This window comes from Syngnathoides biaculeatus, chromosome 8 (assembly GCF_019802595.1).
Source record: "Syngnathoides biaculeatus isolate LvHL_M chromosome 8, ASM1980259v1, whole genome shotgun sequence".
Classification (NCBI taxonomy): domain Eukaryota; kingdom Metazoa; phylum Chordata; class Actinopteri; order Syngnathiformes; family Syngnathidae; genus Syngnathoides; species Syngnathoides biaculeatus.
This window is the reverse complement of record NC_084647.1, coordinates 21,678,416-21,698,621: the sequence shown is the minus strand read 5'-3', so window position 1 is coordinate 21,698,621 and position 20,206 is coordinate 21,678,416. Positions and strand designations below refer to the sequence as shown.

Genomic DNA, 20,206 nt, shown 5'->3' with positions numbered 1-20,206 from the left:
CAGCTTTCTTGTTTGTCTAATTTGGTGTTAAAATATAAAAAAAAGACGTTTGAGAAGATTTTTTTGTTAACATTTGTCAATGAAATTGGGTGCACGTGCATCAGCGCTGAGGCTCCCTCAGGAAAATTGAGTTTGAGACCCCTGATCTAGACGGTCAGGCTTTGAAGAAGTGGGAAGGGAAGCTGTATTGGACCAATGTGATGAAATGTTCCGAAATCCACAGATTAGGAAATTCTCAGATGTCACGGTTGTCTCAATCCACGATTCACAGAGTGCAAAAACGGGGCAAATCACACATGTTTGACCTTGTAGCACAATACCCCAGAGCCACAGGAACAGGAACAGGAAAATTTGATCATGCATAATTCTCACCGAGTCATGTTGTGGCATCCGGCATGTTCACTATTTCTGTCTGACACGCTGACCCTGATTGCATCAACAAAGCCTTAATTCGGCGTTTGTAACATTGACTGGGAATCTCGACCTAAAATGTTAAGCAGCAAAGAAGCGTGCAGTTCCAGCGCGAAAAGATGGCGTTCCTTGACTGAAAGGGGCCTTATGTAAAGTGGAACACACACTCGTGGAGAGGAAAAAAAAAAAAGATACAATGCAGCTTTCTTTCCCCGCAATGGTGTACTGGAGAGCTTTACCGCCATAACATTCTTCTTTTTTTTTTTTTTTTTTTTTAAGTGCTTTTGGTTGCAGGGACGGTCGTGTGACCCAGGATGACTCTTACGGCATCTCATGACCGGTCCCTGCCAGTTATAAATGGTGGTGAAGGAATATGTAATGAGACTGTGCAAGTACACACGGTCTTCTTACATATGCAGTGACGATGGATGTCTTCTTGAGGTTTCGTGTTGACCACGCTGGATTTCTCCTAAAGTTCCTAACGTTGGACTTTCCTTTTTTTTTTTTTTCCCCCCCCGCATCCATTTCAGGAAGATTTTTTCAGACGGGAAGGGCAAAGCGGAGGAGGAGCTGTCCAACGCCCTGACGGAGAAGCCCGCCGAGCACAACATTGTCATGCAGACAAAAGCGGCGCAGAGCAAAGCATGAAAAAAAAAAAAAAAAAAAAAAACTTAAATCTTAAACATTGTGCAACTGCGGGAATTTTTATTTCCAGTGCCCTTAACTACACACACAAAACTAGCATACAGTTTCACCCCGAGGAGTTTATCTTGCAGTCACCAGATTTTTATTTTTTTAATTTTATTTAACAGGACTATATGAAGACTCACCCAAGCATTTGATTATCATGAAAACTAAAAACACGTTCTTGGCAGTCTCCGTTTGGTATTCCGTGTGTGTGAGACGTCCTTTTGTTTTCTCTGAGCTTTTCATTCGTGTGCCGCTCTCGTTAGCTTGTTTGTGCATGTTCGGCCTGCAGATGGTTGCCCAAAGCTTTCTGGTTTCGCCTCACGGATCGGACTCCCCCAATCCTTCCCCCGACAACGCCCACGGATCTCGCACCGGATCGGGCCCAGTTTAAGCGATTTTACACGCACCGCCGTTGCCTCACCAGCGTTCGTTAAGACAACATACACAAAAAAGTGAAAAGGGAGGGGGGAAAAAAAATTAAAACACCATCAGGAGCGCTGATCTTGTGATCTACGATAAATATTTTTATTTGGCTTGTCTCTTCCTCGTGCAAAGCTAAAAAAAAAAAAAATGTTTTTGTACTATTTAAGAGTTCCAAATACGTCCATCTCTGCCTGCAAGCTTATGCACTGTGCCTGTGTGTGTGTTGGTAGAACGTCCTGTCAGCAGTTTCAATGATAATCTGTCAGAGATCTAGCATCTTGTTTTTATATATGTATAGATATTATACTGTATATATTAAAATGTACTATTACTGTCTGAAGAAGGTGGACTAAACGGACTAACACGGTCATGATAACAATAACAGGTGTCGTATTATCAAAGCACAGCACTATGTATACAGTATAAAGTCTTCTAAAATCAGTGGTTTTTGTGAAGGCAGGCATGAATTCATAACTACTAACGAGCAGGCACGTTGTTTGGGCAGCAAATTCATGTGTTGCTTCTTGCTGGTTTTCTTCATTCTCTCCTTCAAGTGTTCTGTGACGTGCCCCCCCCCCCCCCTTCCTCACTTCATGTCTTTTGTACAAACTGCTCATCTGGAAGCAGAGTGGGCAAACAAAACTTTCACGCCAACCGGGAGACCGAATTTCCCTTAAAAAAAAAAAAAGGAACCGCCAATTAATGAACGCCTCTCTTTTTTCCATTATGAAAAAGTAACAGCTAAAAATGTCATCAGCTCGGTTCACGGACGTTGTTGTTGAATTTGCTAACCAAAACAGCCGCACCCACCGAGGCATCAAACAGCCTCACGTTAATACATTTTTGTGTGTCTTTCACACCCTCTATCGGTCCTAACTGGCGACCACTCATTGACTGGTCTCCCAAAACCCCCCTCTGTAAAAAGAACAAAGGGAATAACACGTTCCGAGACGCTATCGTTCAAACAGATCGCAAAGCCCGTTTTAACTTTATGTTAACCAAAACAGGAGCACCTGCCGGGGTGCCGGCCCTTCGTCTATCTCAAAAAGCAAACACCTCCTTCAAATGAACACTTTGCTTTCCCATTTCAATTGGGTGGTCTTTTATACTTTTTAGATACATTTCAATTTCACTTGACACGTATTGCGAAATATATTTTTTTTTTCACACAATTCCGCAAATGAAGTGAAAGGCCTCACCCCCTAATGAACTCCCTGACCAGTTATTTGTCGAAACATAGTCAATTCGATGAAAAATGCTCAAACGATCCTCCTGCTCTTTACAGACTGCCCCTCCCCCCCCCCCCTTTTTTTTTCTGATCTAACGGGGTGGGGAAAAACTAGATAAATATTTGCTGTGTACAGTCTTGAGTGCTAACCCATTTTCAAAATAAACATTGTTTTTCAATCACATTTGGTGCTGGTCCACTTTGTGCTTCATCCCATTGCAAGAAAGATACGGTGCATGTAATGGCGCACATTGGCCACCAGATGGTAGTAAAGGCCAGGGGAGTAATGGATGGCCCATCGCCAGACGAGCACGTACGCACGCTGCGCATGCAAACAGGTTGGTTGGCCTGGCCGGGAAACTCCGCCGTGTACTCGTTCACAAGGTAAACACCTGTTGCGTAATGTTTGTTAGTTGAAAACAACAAAAAGTCAATAACTCCGGAGTCTGTCGTCATTACACTGCCTTTTGGCTTCCTTAATTAGTTGCAAAGACGAAAACAGTGTTAGTCATTGTGTACACCCCTCTCAAAAAACAAATGGACAAATTCAAGTAGTATGAAATAATGCAAATTGTATTAGTAGTGATTGCTTGTTGTTTAGGGGGTGACAACGAGGACACACTCGCAATTCGAGCCTTAAACCGGGAGGAAGACGAGCGAACCAAGTGACAGCAGTGAGCGACTAACATACCGGAAGTTGGGCAGAATGCTTTCAAAGTTGACTATTTCCCCCCCGTACCCCCATTTACCAGAAATCATCTGCCAAAAGGAGATTAACGTAATTTCAGATATGATTCTCATGACATTTGACATCCTTGTAATGACATCTTGTTATAGTTTATTTGCTTGCACCACAGTCACATTTAAATTCTGTTCTGCATTGTTTTTAAACGGTATGCCACAATTATAACTTCATTTTTGTAGAATTCTCTGACCCATCTGTCAACTTTTTTGTTTTCTTATTCAATGTGCAGTTTATGGACGCCATGATCCAGAAAATATCGGTGGTACCTACGTTGCCCACAAAGTATCTTTACGCTTTTACAATTTTGAGACAATGAGAAATGAACAAAAGACATATTTGCATCCATCCATTATCTGAGCTGCTTATCCTCACAAGGGTCGCGAGAGTTCTGGAGCCTATCACAGCTATCTTCGGGCAGGAGGTGGGGTACAACCTGAACTGGTTGTCAGCCAATTGGAATTATTACAAAATGAGAACCATATTCGAGTTATGCTTGGTCTCATTTAATACAACTCAACATGGACACTAAGAATTGCACAGAGCACATCAAGTGAGACTCGATGGTATCAACGGCATTTGTGATCTTTTTGCTTCGGGTTGTCGTCCCATATGATTCGCTTATAAAAAAAAAAAAAAAAAAACTAACACACACACACACACACACACAAAAAGAAAAGATTTGACTGGTGAATCCATTAATCAAGAATTTTTGATTTGGAAACCAAAACACATTCCACAAAACTTTGATAATCATCAAATACATTGTGAGAATCGGATTAAAATGTTTATTTAATTGCTTCTGCAATAAACGTTTTAAGTTGTAAAGCGAGTGTGTGTCAAACCAGGGAGCGTCCCATTTATTTCCGTAACATCACTATACTTTGCTTTTAAACTCACTTTGTTGTCAAAGTACAGTGGTACCTCAACTTAACTTAGTTTTGAGATACTAGCAATCGCTCAGCCCCCTTTTATGTTTTGTTCCGGAGTTCCAAGTAAAAACTTATTAGACGATGAGGAGGAACAAGCTGCGGTTTTCCAGGTAAGTGCACAAATCTTCAAAAACCGGCCAAGTGTTTGCTTCACACTGTGTATTGCCGTGCCGAGTTGAAGTTCACAAATAAAATCAACATTTTTTCTGTCTGACTCGTCTGCTGTTCTAATCTTAGCACACAGTGCAAAACGCCTCAGGCAGGCCAACGAAACCAGCAGCAATGTCCAACCCTCGCTACTTCGTGCTTCATTTTTTGCAGTCTCCGAGTGATGAATGGTAACTATACAGTAATAATACCCGAAATGTTTTATAATTTACTGTATATTTACATTATAAATTTACAATACTGTAGATATCGTATTTATAATTGTTCATCATTAAAGATGAAATAAATACCACTTTTTGTCTCAAATATGCAAAGTACAAATACTGTTTACATATTTTAAACATTCTGGTACCCACAAAGATACATGAAAATTCCTAAGGGGGAGCAAATCCGACTTCCTGGTTTTTCACTTCTCCTAGATGGTCATATATATATATATTTTCTTAGCCGCTCAACCTCTCAAGGGTCACGTGAGTGCTGGACCCTATCTTAGCTGTCAACGGGCAGGAGGCGGGGTACAACCTGAACTGGTTTCCGGCCAATTGCAGGGCACATCGACACAGACAAGAATTGCACTCACAATCACATTTAGGGGAAATTTAGAGTGTCCAATTAATGTTACATGTTTTTGTCATGTGGGAGGAACCCCGGAGGAAACCCACGCAGGTACGGGGAGAACATGCAAACTCCACAAAAGCAGGGCCGGGGTCGAACCCAGATCCTTGGAGCACACTTTAGCAGCTGACCCACCATGCCTCCCATATGTAATGTATTATACTGCCCTCTGGTGGGAGGCGCACCCACCCAAAGGGGCTTCATAAGGAATGCATGAGATCAAGATTCACTTCTTCACATTGTTTTTAGTAAGAGTATGTTTTCATAAAGTACTGCAGATTGCTATTTTTTTCCCATGAAAATGCATTACAGTTTTGTTGTTTTATGGGGGGAGGAATGGATGAAGTGAATTTCCAATCATTTTAGATGAACTGTTTGGGTTACAACAGTAGTTGCAGAACAAATTGGACTTAGAAGTCAAGGGATGAAAATGGCACGAGTATGACTTGGCATCTGAAGAAAATGAATTAAACAACCCTAGATATGTGATATATATCATATGTGATATATGAATATATTAACCCCAACCATTTAGGACTTCTACTGTAGAAAACGGACAGGATGAAACTGTTGAACTGAACAAAAAAAAAAAAAATGTCGTGAAATTCATCTGGAAATAAACAATAAAACACACCACAGGAGGCGACGCGTGTTCTATCTCTTGCGAGCCAAGTCAGCGCCTTTAAGTTGACAGGTCAAACCGGAAGCGCCGATCGCGTCTGTGCGCCTTGATTCGTCTTCTTGGAAGCGGGAGCGAGTTTTTTGGAGCGGGCGCTGTGAAATGTGGCAGCATGATGCTGTCTGGATAATTAGTGGACAGCACCAGCGCGGGCGAACACGACAAAAGGGGTAAGAGCACCGCGACAGCAACTACTTTAATATTCACTGCGTGGATGTTGCGTTTCAAAACGAAATGGATTCCAAGTTTGCCTGAAGCTGATGTTTGCTGCTACAAACTACAACAGTAGTTTTTTTTTTTTTTTTTTCCCCTCTGTTGCTTCCCGTGACTCTTTTCATGAGAATCGCTCGTGTTCACCTGACATCGGAAGGTACCGCGACCAAAAAAATAAGAAAAAAAAAAAAAAAAAAAAAGCATCTTTTATTGACGTCGTTCCCCTTTCGCTCCACATTCATAGCACCCCACACGCGCATTATCCATGCAGAGCGGCGCGCCGTTTCCACGCCTTCATCCATCTTAATAGTTTGATAACTTATTGATCGGGCGGCTTAATTGTCTGGAGCGCCTCTAATTACGAACGTGCGCTGCCTTAATGGACTAATCAGCTCTTGTCTACCTGTTGAGGGGCGCCCTGCGCGCGCGCGCCCGTGTGCGTGCGTAGCTTGATAAAGGGCCACCGTCACCTCTCTCAGTATGCAGACGTTATTACAGCGACGTGCCCGCTCGCAGACTAATCACCCCGCAACAAGCAAACTGTTGCTGCACGCGCGCCTCTAATCGACCTGTTGTCTCCTCTGAGGAGACTCGACACGCGAGCACGCGCGCGCACACACAAAACTCAACTCAAATCTTCAGACTAATCAGAGGCTGACTTCTCCCCATGATCGCGCCAAACAGAGCATTTTCCCACCGTCGGGGTTGAAGTCAGCAAAGGGCCCAATTGTCAGATGTCGAGACTGACCCCCATCCTCATCAGTTACCGACTAAATGTTAAAGCTGTTCACTACTTCTGCTGGGAAATCCTGATGTTTGTATGTGACGGCGCACAATAGCATAGAATCCGACTACCGATGTGAATTCAGATAGACAAATGAGCTTTCTCATAAATGAGATATTGCAAAAGAGCAACCATTCATCGAAAGCGGTATTTACTGGTCATTTTTTTTTCCCAATTCAGACGAGGCCCAATTATCTGAAGTAACCGTAAGATTATCCTGATCAAGTTTGTGATTAAGAGTGACTTTTTCTCCCGAGAAATGGCCGAGACTTGCAATCTTAATTGTTAAACCAGTTCAATATTTACTATCACCGATTCTTATGTGTGGTCCGCGCAAAGTTCGCTTGAACTACGAACCGAAGGGAATGTGATTACTTCTTGCAATTAGAAACACAAACAGGCCAAATAAGGAGGAAATAATCTAATTAATACCAATTTACCGATTGTATGGACACATTTGAGCAATATGCCTCCTCTGTAAAAGATTATCCTGAACAATTATTCTGTTTTGTGGCTTGCGTTAAGTGTGATTAACCCTTCCCAATTTGCTCAGGAAACAGTTGGGTGCAACAGTTGTAACTATTTAATATTTACAATCGCAAACTTGTGAGAGGGAGGGAGAGAGAGAGAGAGAGAGAGAGAGAGAGAGAGAGAGAGAGAGAGAGGAGAGAGAGAGAGATCAACACAGAGTTGAGCCAGTCCATGCACTCAATAGAACCTAAAACTTTTTTGTGAACACAGGAAAGTAGAAAGACAAATAGGCCAACTGAATACATTATAACCAGAAATTAATTTTATATCAATTTACCAATTATAGGGCCAAATTTTAACATTTTGCTTCCCTTGGGATCAAAGGCAGCTGAGACCCGATTGTCAAATGTGTCTAAAAGAACATCTTCAGGGAATTCCCTTCGGTGTGGAGTCTATTAGGAGGGATTTTGCCTCTCTGGAAACTGGGTGGAGGTCCAAGCATCCTAAATGTTAAACCGGTTTAATATTTATGATGATATGGCGCCACCAATGGCCAAGGCACTGGCTCCGTAATTGTCACATGAAATAGTACCAGGTCCGATTAGAATGTGAAATAAAACAATTAAAAGAGCAACTGGTGGTGTTAAGTGTTTTAAAAATATGGCTCACGATTCATGTTACAATAAAAATGACAAGGAACATTTTCAAAAGCAATGTTGTTACCAGATTTGTTAATCCATAGCCTAGCCTGGGTAAGATTTTAAAAATGCGTATGTCTGTACACGGCTCTACTGCCCCGAATGACCCTCTCTCCCCACTTTCGTCCCTACTCGAAGCTCGCAGATCCCCATCTGAAGGAGGGCCAACGCCTGATGCCCGGCCTGAGCGAAAGTTCGAGCGGGTTCTGACAAAACATGGGCGTCCTCCAGCTCCACAACCCAGCTCACCCGGACACGTTGCTGCAGCGGGCCAACCAGATGCGCCTGGCGGGCACCCTGTGCGACGTCATCATCACGGTGGACGGACACGAGTTCCCGGCGCATCGCACTGTCCTGGCGTGCACCAGTAAGATGTTTGAGATACTGTTCCACCGCAGCAGCCTGCGGTATGCTCTGGACTTCCTGTCGCCCAAGACCTTCCAGCAGATCCTGGAGTATGCGTACACCGCCTCGCTGCAGGCCACAGCTGAGGACCTCGATGACCTGTTGTATGCCGCAGAGATCCTGGAGATCGAGTTCCTGGAGGAGCAGTGCCTTAAGGTGCTGGAGACCATCCAGGCAGAGGAGAGTGAGGAGACCCCAGTGCGGAATCACAGCGGTGGAGACCACAGCGACCACGGTCGGGTCAGACACTGGCGGCACCTGATGTCCAAGAAGCATTCTATCCCAGATGGACCCCCGCGCAGTGCACCTACTGCCTTGCACCACTTGGCGTTGTACCATATACCACAAGGAACAAACTCCAATGCACCTCCCGAACTGAGCCCCAAGTTGGACATGAACATGGACATTTCCGAGCAGCTGCAGCAGAGTAGCGCCGATGCCCCGACCCTTGAACCCGTCGGGTGCATCAAGTCAGAGAACATGCAGGTGGATGAAACTGACTGCTACGAAGGCCGCTCATCCGGGAGCTACACGTCGGACCCGAGCCGGGACGAGGGACCCGGGACGCCGCTCAGAAGTAGTGTGATCACCAGCACACGAGAGCTGCACACCAGCTCTGATGAGGGCGTGGTCGGTAGCTCTCTGGACTGTTACCCCGGGATAGCCGAGAAACACCTAGCGTCCATTTATTCCGTCGCCCCCAACCACCCAGGGGAAGCGATGACCCAGGTGTCTGTGTCACTGGCCCCGTCCCTTGGCATGCCCCTCGACCCGCGGGCCTACGGAGGTCTTCTGCACCAGGGCCTTCTGCACCGGGAGCTCCTGAGCAGGCTGGGCCACATCGCAGCAGGCATGAGGCATGAGGGCTCCGCTCAGGGGGCGCAGTGTTGCGGCGAGTGTGGGCTGCAGCTACACAGCCGGCAGGCCATGGACCAGCACAGGTAACAAAACATACACACACTTAATTGGTATTAACTAACACAGACCTCTGCCAAAACCAAAGCGTGGCAAATAAAGAAGGCAAAGAGACACAAGCACATTTTCAAGACTAGAAATGGTTCCTACATAGTTTAATAACAGGTCTGTGACATGATTTCGTCAAAACACACCAAGAACCAATCAAAAAGGACAGCACCCAATTTTTTATCAGCCTCACCGAATTCGAGTGAAGCTAAAAAGTGAGCGTGTGAAAAAGTTTTGTGAAAGTATTCCATTTTCACTTGTGGATGCAGCGCTTCTATACCAAGCTGCTGAAAGACTGATCCAAACACAAATACCCCATGACAGGTTTGCCAATCAGTTATATCCTGCTTATCAGAAGCTTGCACCAAATTTTAATGCACAACATCCCACCAAGCACCAACACGGAACAGGAATAATGGTTGTCAGTCGGAGACCTGGTAACTATAGTTTTAAGGTGGGAGGTGGGTATTCACATTTCTCTTGACTTGACTCTTGTCCCCCCCATCCCTTTTTCCTTGGAGAGATGGTACCCCCCACCCCTTGGTGCCCTACCTGCCTCTGCCCTCTCTTGGCACCCTCACCAGTCCGAGCTCACAATGGGCGTTTGACATGGCCTCGCTTTGGCGGGCTGTAACCGTTTTTAGGTGGCGCCTGGTTCCCGCATTGGGTCCCGATTGTGTCTAGGGGGTGGGACGTGCTGGGTGTGTTAAGTGGTGGGGGTAATTTGGTCTACGGAGAATGGTCTAGTGGCCCTGCCCTCCTCTTTGGGACTGGACACGGACACTTTAGCTGAGATCGGAAAGTCCCCGGGGATGGGAGGCGTCCCCCTGGGTGGACGGGGCCTGGCCCACCCTTCATCAACGTGTCAGCTCAGCGACTCCAGAAACAAGTTGACTAATATGCATGTGATATGGTATTCATTCAATAACAACATCGATAGACACACTATAGGGTTTTAATTGCCTGTGCTGGGACTACTAATAAGCACACTGGTTAGACTAATATTTCAACTCAGAGGTACTTACAATTGTTTAGACACACACACACACACACACACACAAATCCCACTGCAACACTGCCTTGCTCATTTCCCATATCCTTTATCTGTCCTGCCCTTTTCTGTCCTCTCTCATCTTGTTCTCTTGGGTAGTGATTGCATGTCCTCACCGGGTGACTCTCCCCCCACCCACTCACCCTCTCAACCTCCACAAATAACACGATTTGACTGCCGCTTCGCACCCCTGGTCTCCTTGTCCACGCTGTCCCTTTGTCTGTCCCCGCAAACCCTTTTCTAGTCGAGTGAAATTTCAATAAACATCAAATACATAAACAAAACAAAAAAGCAGAGGGAGAACTCCAAACTCCCTTGTTGCTCGGGAAAACTATTCTAGCACATAAGGCATAAAGATTCCCCGTTGTAGAAGATCAGACAGCTGAACAGGTTATTTAAAAAAAAAAAAAATGACACTGCTAACACTTCTTCTGTTCCTTTCGGCTTGTCCCGTTAGGGATCGCCACAGCGTGTCATCTTTTTCCAGCTAAGCCTATCTCGTGGATCTACCCCTCTAACACCCACTCTCTTCATGTCCTCCTTCACAACATCAATCCAAATAGTCTGACTGTTGCTTAGTAATGACCGACCTTCAGTAAGGCGACCTTCCAAGTCACAGGTAGAGAAACTCAGCATGTAGGAGGTATTATGTAAATTAGGTAAATTGTGACATTCAGACTCACGTTCCTAAAACCAGGCATCTTACAAAATATATTTAGCTATTTGTGTAACTCTGATTGGCTGGCGACCAGTTCAGGGTCTACCCCAGCTGTCACCCGAAGATAGCTGTGACAGGGTCCAGCATGCCTGTGACCTTTGTGAGGATAAGTGTCTTAGAAAATGGATGGGTGAACGGATGTTTGTGTGCTTTCCTACCACGAGAGACCCAAATGATCGTGTAATATCACAAAATTCTCTAATTCTCCCTTTAAAGGATTGTCACCATAGTTTTCCAGACCCTTGTGATCAGGAACGTAAAAAAAAAAAAAAAAAAAATGGCCCCCTCTTTGCATGATCATTTGAATGCATTAAAAACCACCTCCTTGGTGGAGGTAATGATGCCAGGAAGTGAGGCTTCCTCGTAAAAAAAAATGCAGGTGTGTCCGCGTTTCAGCTAAGCCAAGAATTTTCGCACCGTTGCAAGTCTCTTAAATTTTTCCAGATTTTTTCCAGATGCGTTTGATGCTGGTAGGCGTGAATTCAATCATGTGTTTTGTCAGGAACACCTGGTCCGGCTGAAAAGATTCTGAAACAGGGCCTGGTTTTTATATATACTTTCAAGTAAAGCTCAAATGATAAATTGATTAATTGGCAACTAAATCAATTATTAAATTAATTGATGATGATTTTTGGTAATTGTTTAGAGACCTTAACTTCAAATTCCAAACCCTCAAAATTTTAGACTCAGTGAATGTTGATGAAAAAATTTATGATGATAAAGTAGTCAATGTAAATATATACATTAGAATAATAAAAAACAAATTCATCAAAATATAACTGGAACAGTGTTATGGTCGATTATTAAAATAATCATTCGGGCAGCCCCACTTTCAAGCTTTACGCTGCTCTGTTTTGATTGTACTGACTGACGAGTTCTTCAGTTCCCGTAATCTTTGCACACTCAAAGTTATGAATTAGTGATACAATGACGGCGCTCGTAATTGTCAATGCAAGACAGACAATCGTCATCCCAGGATGCACCAGGGCCCCAACCTCCTGACCCGCCGCTGACATTTCGGGACAGTGCCAGTTGGGCTTCCTGTAGGATGTTTAGCGATGTGCCGCGTCACCCACGGACATGCGTGTGTCCGCGGGCCGGCGAGATGAGATGGCGCCGCGGTTCTGCTCGAGGACGTAGTGAAGTTGCAGTAGGTCCGTAACCAGGTCACTGAGCATGCACCTGGTTGGCGGATTGACATTTGGTAGTGCTTTGCTGACAGAATTTCTCCGGGAGCGCTTTCATCTGGAGGAAAAACTCTTGAATTTAGAGATCTCTTAGAGAGTTGCCCCTTGTGGAATGAGGGATCGCAGCTTTTTAGTGTCTTTCCACGACCTGGAGGTCCGCACGAGAGACAAAATGGTTTACCAATAAACCAGAACAATAAAGACCGTTAGTATTACCGCTTTAAATTTTAATTATTAAAATAAATTTGAGAAACTTGACCTATTTGCTGTCCAAAAAAAAAAAAAAAAAAGACAAGGAAGAAGAAAGATGCATATTCCATTTGCTGTATGAAGTATTTTCCCTTTGTGAAGCAATAAATTGCATTTTTAATATAGTCTATATGATGAGGAAATAAATATTCAGGTAAAAACCATTAAAAACATATAATTTGTCAGTCACAATATGACGTTGATACATTGACATTAATTTGCTGTTTAAGTAACATTCATAAAAGGCGTTTTTAAAAGATATTTTGAAAGTGCGTTGACTTTAAGAGCGAGCACAAACTAATAAATATGATCTGTTTTTAGGTAAGACTCCCACATCGTAACCATGCAAAGTCCTCTCTCCCCTCAACTGTGCAGGAAATGAGAATGTTGCTAACACGAGGACCACACTTGGCGTGAGAAAAGTCACTAATTACAACGCCAATATCTTTGAGTTGGCAACAACTCTGTGCTCTTGTTCGCTTGCACGACTGACACTCGAACTAGGGTGGGCTGGATCCTTATGGACCATCTAGATAACCACCAGCTCTTCCTGCTCCTTCCGTCGGGTAGGCGCTACCAATCCATGCAAATCCAAACGAGCAGGCATTCAAACAGTTTCTTCCATATTGCAGTTAAGTCATCAAATTCTTGATCAGCGAATGTACTATTTTCTGCCTTGCGCCGTTGTTGGGACACACAACCACATCCTGCTGGTCCAATCAGTATTAGTCTCAGTACTCAACATGAATGTCGTACCAGGGTGGCACTGTCCGCCGGAGACAAATTCCTTGCGTCTCGTTACATACTTGGCCATTAAATATGATTCCAATTCTGATGTGCACATAAAAATAAATGCATCATCTTCTTTTCCTTTTGGGGTATCCCATACGCATCTATTCTTTTGACTTCATAAAGGTTGCAAAGGTCAGCCAGAGCCTGTGGATGGGGCCAGATCTGGCTGCAAAGTGGGTTTGATTGTGCGTCTTAATATTTTTGTCAAACAAGAAAACTGCGACTACAAGAAAGATTTAACCATCTATTTTTCTTCTTCTTCTGTGGTTCTACTGCCAAGGAAACCAATGTGAATTACTGGTGGATGAATACTGTCAAGTACGCTGCTGCCAACTAGCGGTTGGGGGTGTGAAGCAAACCTGCATTTTTAACTTTGCTCCTATGTCAAGACAAGTCATACATCAAGGCAATCATATTTCAAGGCAAAACTATTTCTGCTCATTTTAACTATTAAGATTTTTTTTTTATTGTCTGATAGTATTATTTTCTTCTCTTTGTGCTGTAATTCCTTTTTTTTTTTGGTCAAGATTTTTGTATTCTCCTGTAAAAAGTTTGTATTTTATTGCCAATATTCAAATATTTAATAACCAAATTCAACCCAATGTCTAATATTTTACATTTTTTAGATATTCTGTCATATTTGGAAAAGTACAGCTTTGGCTCTTGTCAGACTTAGTGCCTCACGTTCTGCTCTCATGAATCTTTTTGCAGTATGTAACTAGTACTGATAGAATTAAAAATATCCATGATATGGCCAGACGGTATGGCTAGGCATGACTTGATACTTTTTGTTAACTTTCTTTTAATGTATTGTCTTGTAATGCATAATGTATTTTAATATAATGTTTTAAACCTCTTTTAGTGCCACTTTGTATGAAGCAGACTGCCAATCACAGCATTATTGTAAATATAGATATTTTTCAAGCAATTAAGTACACAGGTCCTTTAAATAGATTCATTGCTCCATCCTGCGATCAGATTGGTGATCACTTTTTTAAACTCACTGATCAGAAAAAACCCCCAAAACCCTGATTGTGTAAAGCCAAGCATTGTGGAGAATAATTCCGCATGGATGTTGTCCAACTAGAGTCTGATTCCTGTCGACAAACTAGTTCAAACGTAGTCGAGAGCACCTCTGCTGGTTGCTGCCAAGTAGTGCACTCTGTTTTGCATCAATCTACCAATGGATTCCCGAAAATGTTTACTACACCCATTCAATCTTTTTTATTAGGTATCAGAGTAAAACATATTTATTGGTCATAATGGTACGTATTTTTTCAGGTCTCTTTAATTTGTATTAAAATAAACGATCAGGTTTGGCTAATGTAACAATAAATCAGTTAGTAAGAAAGAAACTCCTGATCAAACTGTAAAAGTATGGCTTCCAGTAAACTAAAGAATTCCCCTTTTTATCCACCCATCCATTTATCTATCCATCCATCAACTTTCCTAGATGCTTATCCTCACGAGGGTTGCGGGAAAGCTGGAGCCTATCCCAGCTATCTTCGGGCAGGAGGCAGGGTAGACTCTGAACTGGTTGCCAGCCAAATGCCAGGGCACATGGAGACAGACAACTCTCACAATGACACCTATGGGCAATTTAGAGTGTCCAACCAATGTTGCATGTTTTTGGGATGTGGGAAGAAACCGGAGTGCCCGGAGAAAACCCACACAGACACGGGGAGAACATTTAAACTCCACACAGGCGGGGCTGGGATTTAAACCCCAGTCCTCAGAACTGTGAGGCCGATGCTTTACAGCTGCGCCACCGTGTCACCTTCCCGTATTTAGTTTCCCTCAAATTAATGTTTCTGGTACTTTTGCACAATAAAACGAGTGCACGGGAAAATAGGGGAAATTTGCGCACAAAAAAAAGCAACAGACACAACGAGCTTTAAAATAGCACATCATATCAGTTAATCAGTTCATGATTTTTTTTGGGGGGGTGGACAATAGAGTACAGTTTTAGGAGTAATAAAATTAATCAGTCTGATAAATGTGTTTTTTGTTGAGTGTATTTCATTTCTGCCCTCAGTTTTACAACGGCCTCTTTTAGAAGGCCGGGGTGATGTGAGGATGAGAGTACAGATGCCTCGCATGCTCAGATGTGTGTGATATGATATGATGGCTTTCGCTGGCGGCTCGGCTTCAGCGAGTCGTCTTTTCTCTCTTTTCATCGTGGCTACACGAGGAAGTGTGTGTGCGTGCGCACCGTGCACATGTGCTTGTGCGGCCAGCGTCTTGCAGCGCTGGCGGGTGGAGGCACGCGTACGTCTGCACTCTGAAATTAGCCAGATATCCCATTGTCTGTGTGCTCGCCGCATTCACGCGTTTTGTGATTCACAAACTCCGAGGGGCCTCTCACACTAATGATGCTGCATTCATTTGGGCCCGACTCTTGCCGGAATTGGGAAAAAAAAAAAAAAAGAAGATATGGCTCCCCTTGTGAGGAGGAACAATGGCATTCGGGATGAGGATGGTGGTGGTGAGGATGGGTGAGGGGGGGAGACGCCTAAACAAAACACTTGTACTAATGCGATGCCTTTGTGCGTCTTTTTTTTCCTCTCCTACAGGAGGCTGCATGACGACGAGAAGGGCCACGGCTGTGAATTCTGTGGCAAACACTTCCAGGACAGCATGCGGCTGCGAATGCACATGTTGTCCCACACAGGTACGGAAACCAGTACAAGTTTGTCAAGTTATGAGTTGTTTTTGATGCGTGCAGCGAGAAACAAAAAAATGACTAAGTTGATTACGGGTGAGCTTTTTTTCTGGCCTCTCTGGGAAGGTCATGTGCTGTTTGGCAGATAGAAAACAGCTCCTCAAATAAGATGCCAAGTGTGCTTGCTTCAAGCTGTTATTTGCCACTGCCAATGAAAGATAAGTGTAAAACATAAAACTATAAATTATACTTTGTGTATTTAACCAAACAAAATAACTTAGCCTTCAAAAAAAAAAAGTCTGCCATCTTTTTGAGAACTAATGCAAAACGCCATGAACTAGCACCAATGGTGTTCGGATTACAATCAACCTCATTGTTTGTGGGTACACACACACACACACACACACACACACACACACACATATATATATATATATATATAAAATACATTTTCCAATCCGCTTATTCTCACAAGGGTCACGGGAAGGAAATACAAGTATTCATTTCGACCATCTTTCACTTAAGTACCGTCGAACTATGTCAAAGTGAGTTGAGGAGTCATGTTAATTTTATTTATATAAGGCCGATTCACCACAGAAGTTCATGGACAGAAGGTACCTAGAGAGAAAACTTGATAGAGGGAAGAAACAAGGGAACAAAGGGCACAACAGCCGAGAAAGACAAGTACGTTCATGATACACATTGTGAGAATGGTAGCAAGGAAAAGAGGAAGTTTGGTGTGTCAAGGAAGATCATTGGCAGGGGAGTTTACAAAATGAGTGTTGTGCTGCCATCATCTGGCTTGTGAACTAATGAACTATGTTGTAGTTAGTTGAGGAGCCTCAGTGGGGGGGGAAAAAGAGCAGCTAGTGGAATCTTGATGCCAAAGAACTATGTTGAAGTAACATGAGGAGGTTCAAATAAAACAAAAATGCCAACATTTTGCAGCAACTTGGTGACACAGAGCAACTTTGAATTGAGTTGAGGATCTTAGGTAGACTAAACTTGTGCTTTGTAACCATCTTGTGACATTTTGGTGCCAAGGGCCTATGTTGACGAACCAGATGTAAACAAGTGGTGCTTTGCCACCATCTTCTGGCGTGTTAGTACCAATGACATAAGTTGAAGTGACCTGAGGGGCTCTATTTAGAAAAAAAATAGCTCTTTGTTGTATAACTTGGCAGTTCTCAAACTTTTGATTCAATTTACTTGCAGATTTTTGCCACTCACGGCAGGATTCTGTCCCCGTCCCCAGCGAATAGCAGGGATTCACTGTATTCTTAATACAAATGAAGAGTTTGTTTTCAAAATAAGACATATCCGTTTTTTTCATTTTGAGAAAAGGGCTTGGTATTGAAGTGAAAACAATAAACTCAATTTATGTTTCTAACTATTGGGGGATGGAAAGAGATGCTAAAAAGTAACTAAACACCATACTACAAAAAAATATTGGCTTTAATATTCACCGAGTTTTTTTGATGACAAATTTCATTTTTTCCTCCAAAATGAGACATATCCAAACATTCTATTCTTGGCAAAGTGAGACATATCCAAATTTCGACTTAAACCTTCAGGAGCAGCTGTATTTTTTTTTTTTTTTTAAATCAGTTGCTTTTGATAGGCAATCATGAAAACTATTTGCCTTTCAACATTTCAAGCATTTTAAAATAATATTTAAGACCATGACCACCACATTTAGAGAGAAATAAGGGTCAGTCACCAGTCACAATTTTCACAAATAGCTCACTAATGTCAGATGTTGAAAAAGGAGATGAAAAAATGGGAATTTCTTTTAAAAAGGTGTTTTTCAGTTATTTAGAAACTGTTTGTTCAGTATGAGGTCTTGGAAAGGCTGAGTTTACAATCATTGAAATTTTGTGTATCTGTATGCGATTCTGCAATCCGACATCTGCAGGCATTTTGTCACTCAGTTGAATAATTTTGTTTATAAGTTGATGTGAGATCATTAAGAAAGTAAACTGCTTCAAACCAGTCTACCAAGGTTAATATGAGTTGCGAGGGATACCAGCAGAAAAAAAATAGGTAGTCGATCTCATACGCACATCTCCAAAATGAAATCAGTTTCAAACTCACAAATTCACTGTTTGAAATCTGACTCATTGAGTCTGCTTTCTTTTGATTTTATTTATAGCTGTCGCTGTCGGGGGAAAGAACACCGCAGAATAGGATATAAGTCTGTAGTAATAATAACAGTATTCATAATACTCATAGACAGAAATTGAGTCTACTCCAAGGGTGTTGATTTCCTTTTAATGTCAACTTTTCTTAAGTCATAGCCGATAACTTTCCTTATAAAAAATGGCAAAAAAAAAAAAATTGCATAGAATTATAAAAATTTATTCATTCATTAATGATCGTTGGTGAAATATTTTGAACAACAAAATTACTATTCAAGCATTACACAATCATAGACTAAACAGTATGTTTATTACATTCAGATACAATGGTACTTGGATGAGAATTGAAGTATTAAATTGCAATAATTTCATAAAGAATTAAAATTAAATAGGAAAAGCACCCTCACAATGGGACAGCCTGCAAGTAAACCAGCACAATCACTGATAATATTATTAAACATTGATAAACAAAATACAAGACTTAGTTCTCTCTCAAACGTGGGCGCAGCCATTTTGGATGATGATGTGGAAGATACCGGAACTTCCCTCTAGACGAATTCTGATAGGATGCTGCTTGCTTCAGCAGCGCACGCTGATTGAACGAAATTATGTCGCATTTTGCTCTAAATATGATCTCGATATGTCGCATTTTGAAATAAAACGCGATCTTCCTTGGCTGATATAGAACGATATGTCGCACTTTCAACAAAAATCAGAGTATCCCGATAACTACCATTCGGAGCTGGATAATTTTGGCGCGAGTTTCGTCAATCTGAAAAAATGCCTATGGCGCGTTTTGAAAACAAACTCTTCAAATGGAAACATTGACCTTGGTTTGCGAGCATTTCGGTGCATCAACAGAGTGTGAAAATTAATGAAGTTTCATGAACAGCGGTTGGACTTGACTTCATTGACACCAATTACTACTCTCCCTTTCACCACGGTTCTGCCACCATTTATTGCAGGGAGAGAACTGACTAGTGCAAAAAGATGAAGATAGATTCTTTAGAAAAAACAAACTTAGTAACTGACTTAGCGCTTACGCTCGGCCTTTCAGCTGCACCTGTTCCCCCCTCCTCCCTCCTCCTGCCCGGATCGCGCCTCCTCTACCTTCCAATCCACCCCCCCCCCCACCTCTCAAGCACAATCCCTTCCGTGTTTTTGGGCCTCTTGCCAGCTCTGCCCCCCCCTTTTTTTCCCTGAGTGATGACATCATCAGCTCGCTGCCGGCAGGCCTGGGTGTTCTGCCAGTGTTCCGAAGCGTGTGTGATGGCTCGCTCGCAGATGTGTGTCCAGGAACACACTGTACCCAAATGCAGACTTAATCAGACCTGACTGCTTCCCCAGCTACTTTATCCAAAATAGAGAGCGAGGAGCAGAAGGGGAGGGATTGGGGATGATGTAGGGTGGGGGTCTAGATAATCAGGGACTACAAATGCAACTAAAACACAAAGCTTAGCTGTGTACTGACATTGTTTCCGTGCATGTTGACATCCGGCTGCCAGCTGAGAGAGGATCTTGAAACTTCCCCTGAGTCATCTCTTTTATTGTCATCCGCACACACATGCACACACGACATGCTTTGTTTGCAGCACATTTAACCTGAGAGTTTTCCAACCCCGTAACGTGACATGAAAAACAAACAAAAAGGATGCGGATCTCATTTCTGTGTCGCCGAGTATTTGGGTAGAGAAGCCTCAGATCCCGCCGGTTGCTAAGGAGCGAGCGCTCCGCCGCTCTAATGGGCTGATTTGGTATGCAGCTCGACGCCGGCTCTTATTTTGGTATGCCAGACAAAGTGTTTTGATGGAGGACGATTGCAGCCGCGTCTGGAGACGGTTTGATGGTTTATGGATGAGAGCACACTCCGTGCCTTTGACTGCACAAGACAATGCACTATGTTCTTTCTCCGTGCCTTTCCCTTATCACACGAATCACACACAGCACAGCACAACACAACACAACGCAACACAACCACTGGACGGCG

At 43.0% G+C, this 20,206-nt stretch overlaps 2 protein-coding genes and 1 long non-coding RNA gene across 8 annotated transcripts in view; 2 read left to right on the top strand and 1 right to left on the bottom strand.

Annotated features, from left to right (window-relative positions):
- ncam1b (neural cell adhesion molecule 1b) overlaps positions 1–2,936 on the top strand; it is a 95,298-nt gene extending 92,362 nt beyond the window's left edge. For all 5 annotated transcript variants that reach the window (XM_061827885.1, XM_061827886.1, XM_061827888.1 and 2 more), the window contains one exon: positions 942–2,936. In XM_061827885.1, coding sequence (XP_061683869.1) covers positions 942–1,059 — 118 coding nt within the window. In that variant the 3' untranslated portion in view covers positions 1,060–2,936. The remainder of the gene's footprint in view (positions 1–941) is intronic.
- LOC133505039 (uncharacterized) overlaps positions 1–20,206 on the bottom strand; it is a 106,025-nt gene that overhangs the window by 41,719 nt on the left and 44,100 nt on the right. Inside the window, exon 3 of one of the 2 annotated variants that reach the window (XR_009796133.1) lies at positions 11,952–12,526. The exons of the other annotated variant lie outside the window; for it this stretch is intronic. This is a non-coding gene — a long non-coding RNA (uncharacterized LOC133505039). Of the gene's footprint in view, positions 1–11,951; positions 12,527–20,206 lie in introns of those variants that run through there. 2 annotated transcript variants of the gene reach the window in all.
- Positions 5,923–20,206, top strand: part of zbtb16b (zinc finger and BTB domain containing 16b) — a 36,591-nt gene continuing 22,307 nt past the window's right edge. The window contains exons 1-3 of the mRNA XM_061827893.1: positions 5,923–6,058; positions 8,193–9,400; positions 15,993–16,090. Coding sequence (XP_061683877.1) covers positions 8,271–9,400; positions 15,993–16,090 — 1,228 coding nt within the window. The 5' untranslated portion in view covers positions 5,923–6,058; positions 8,193–8,270. The remainder of the gene's footprint in view (positions 6,059–8,192; positions 9,401–15,992; positions 16,091–20,206) is intronic.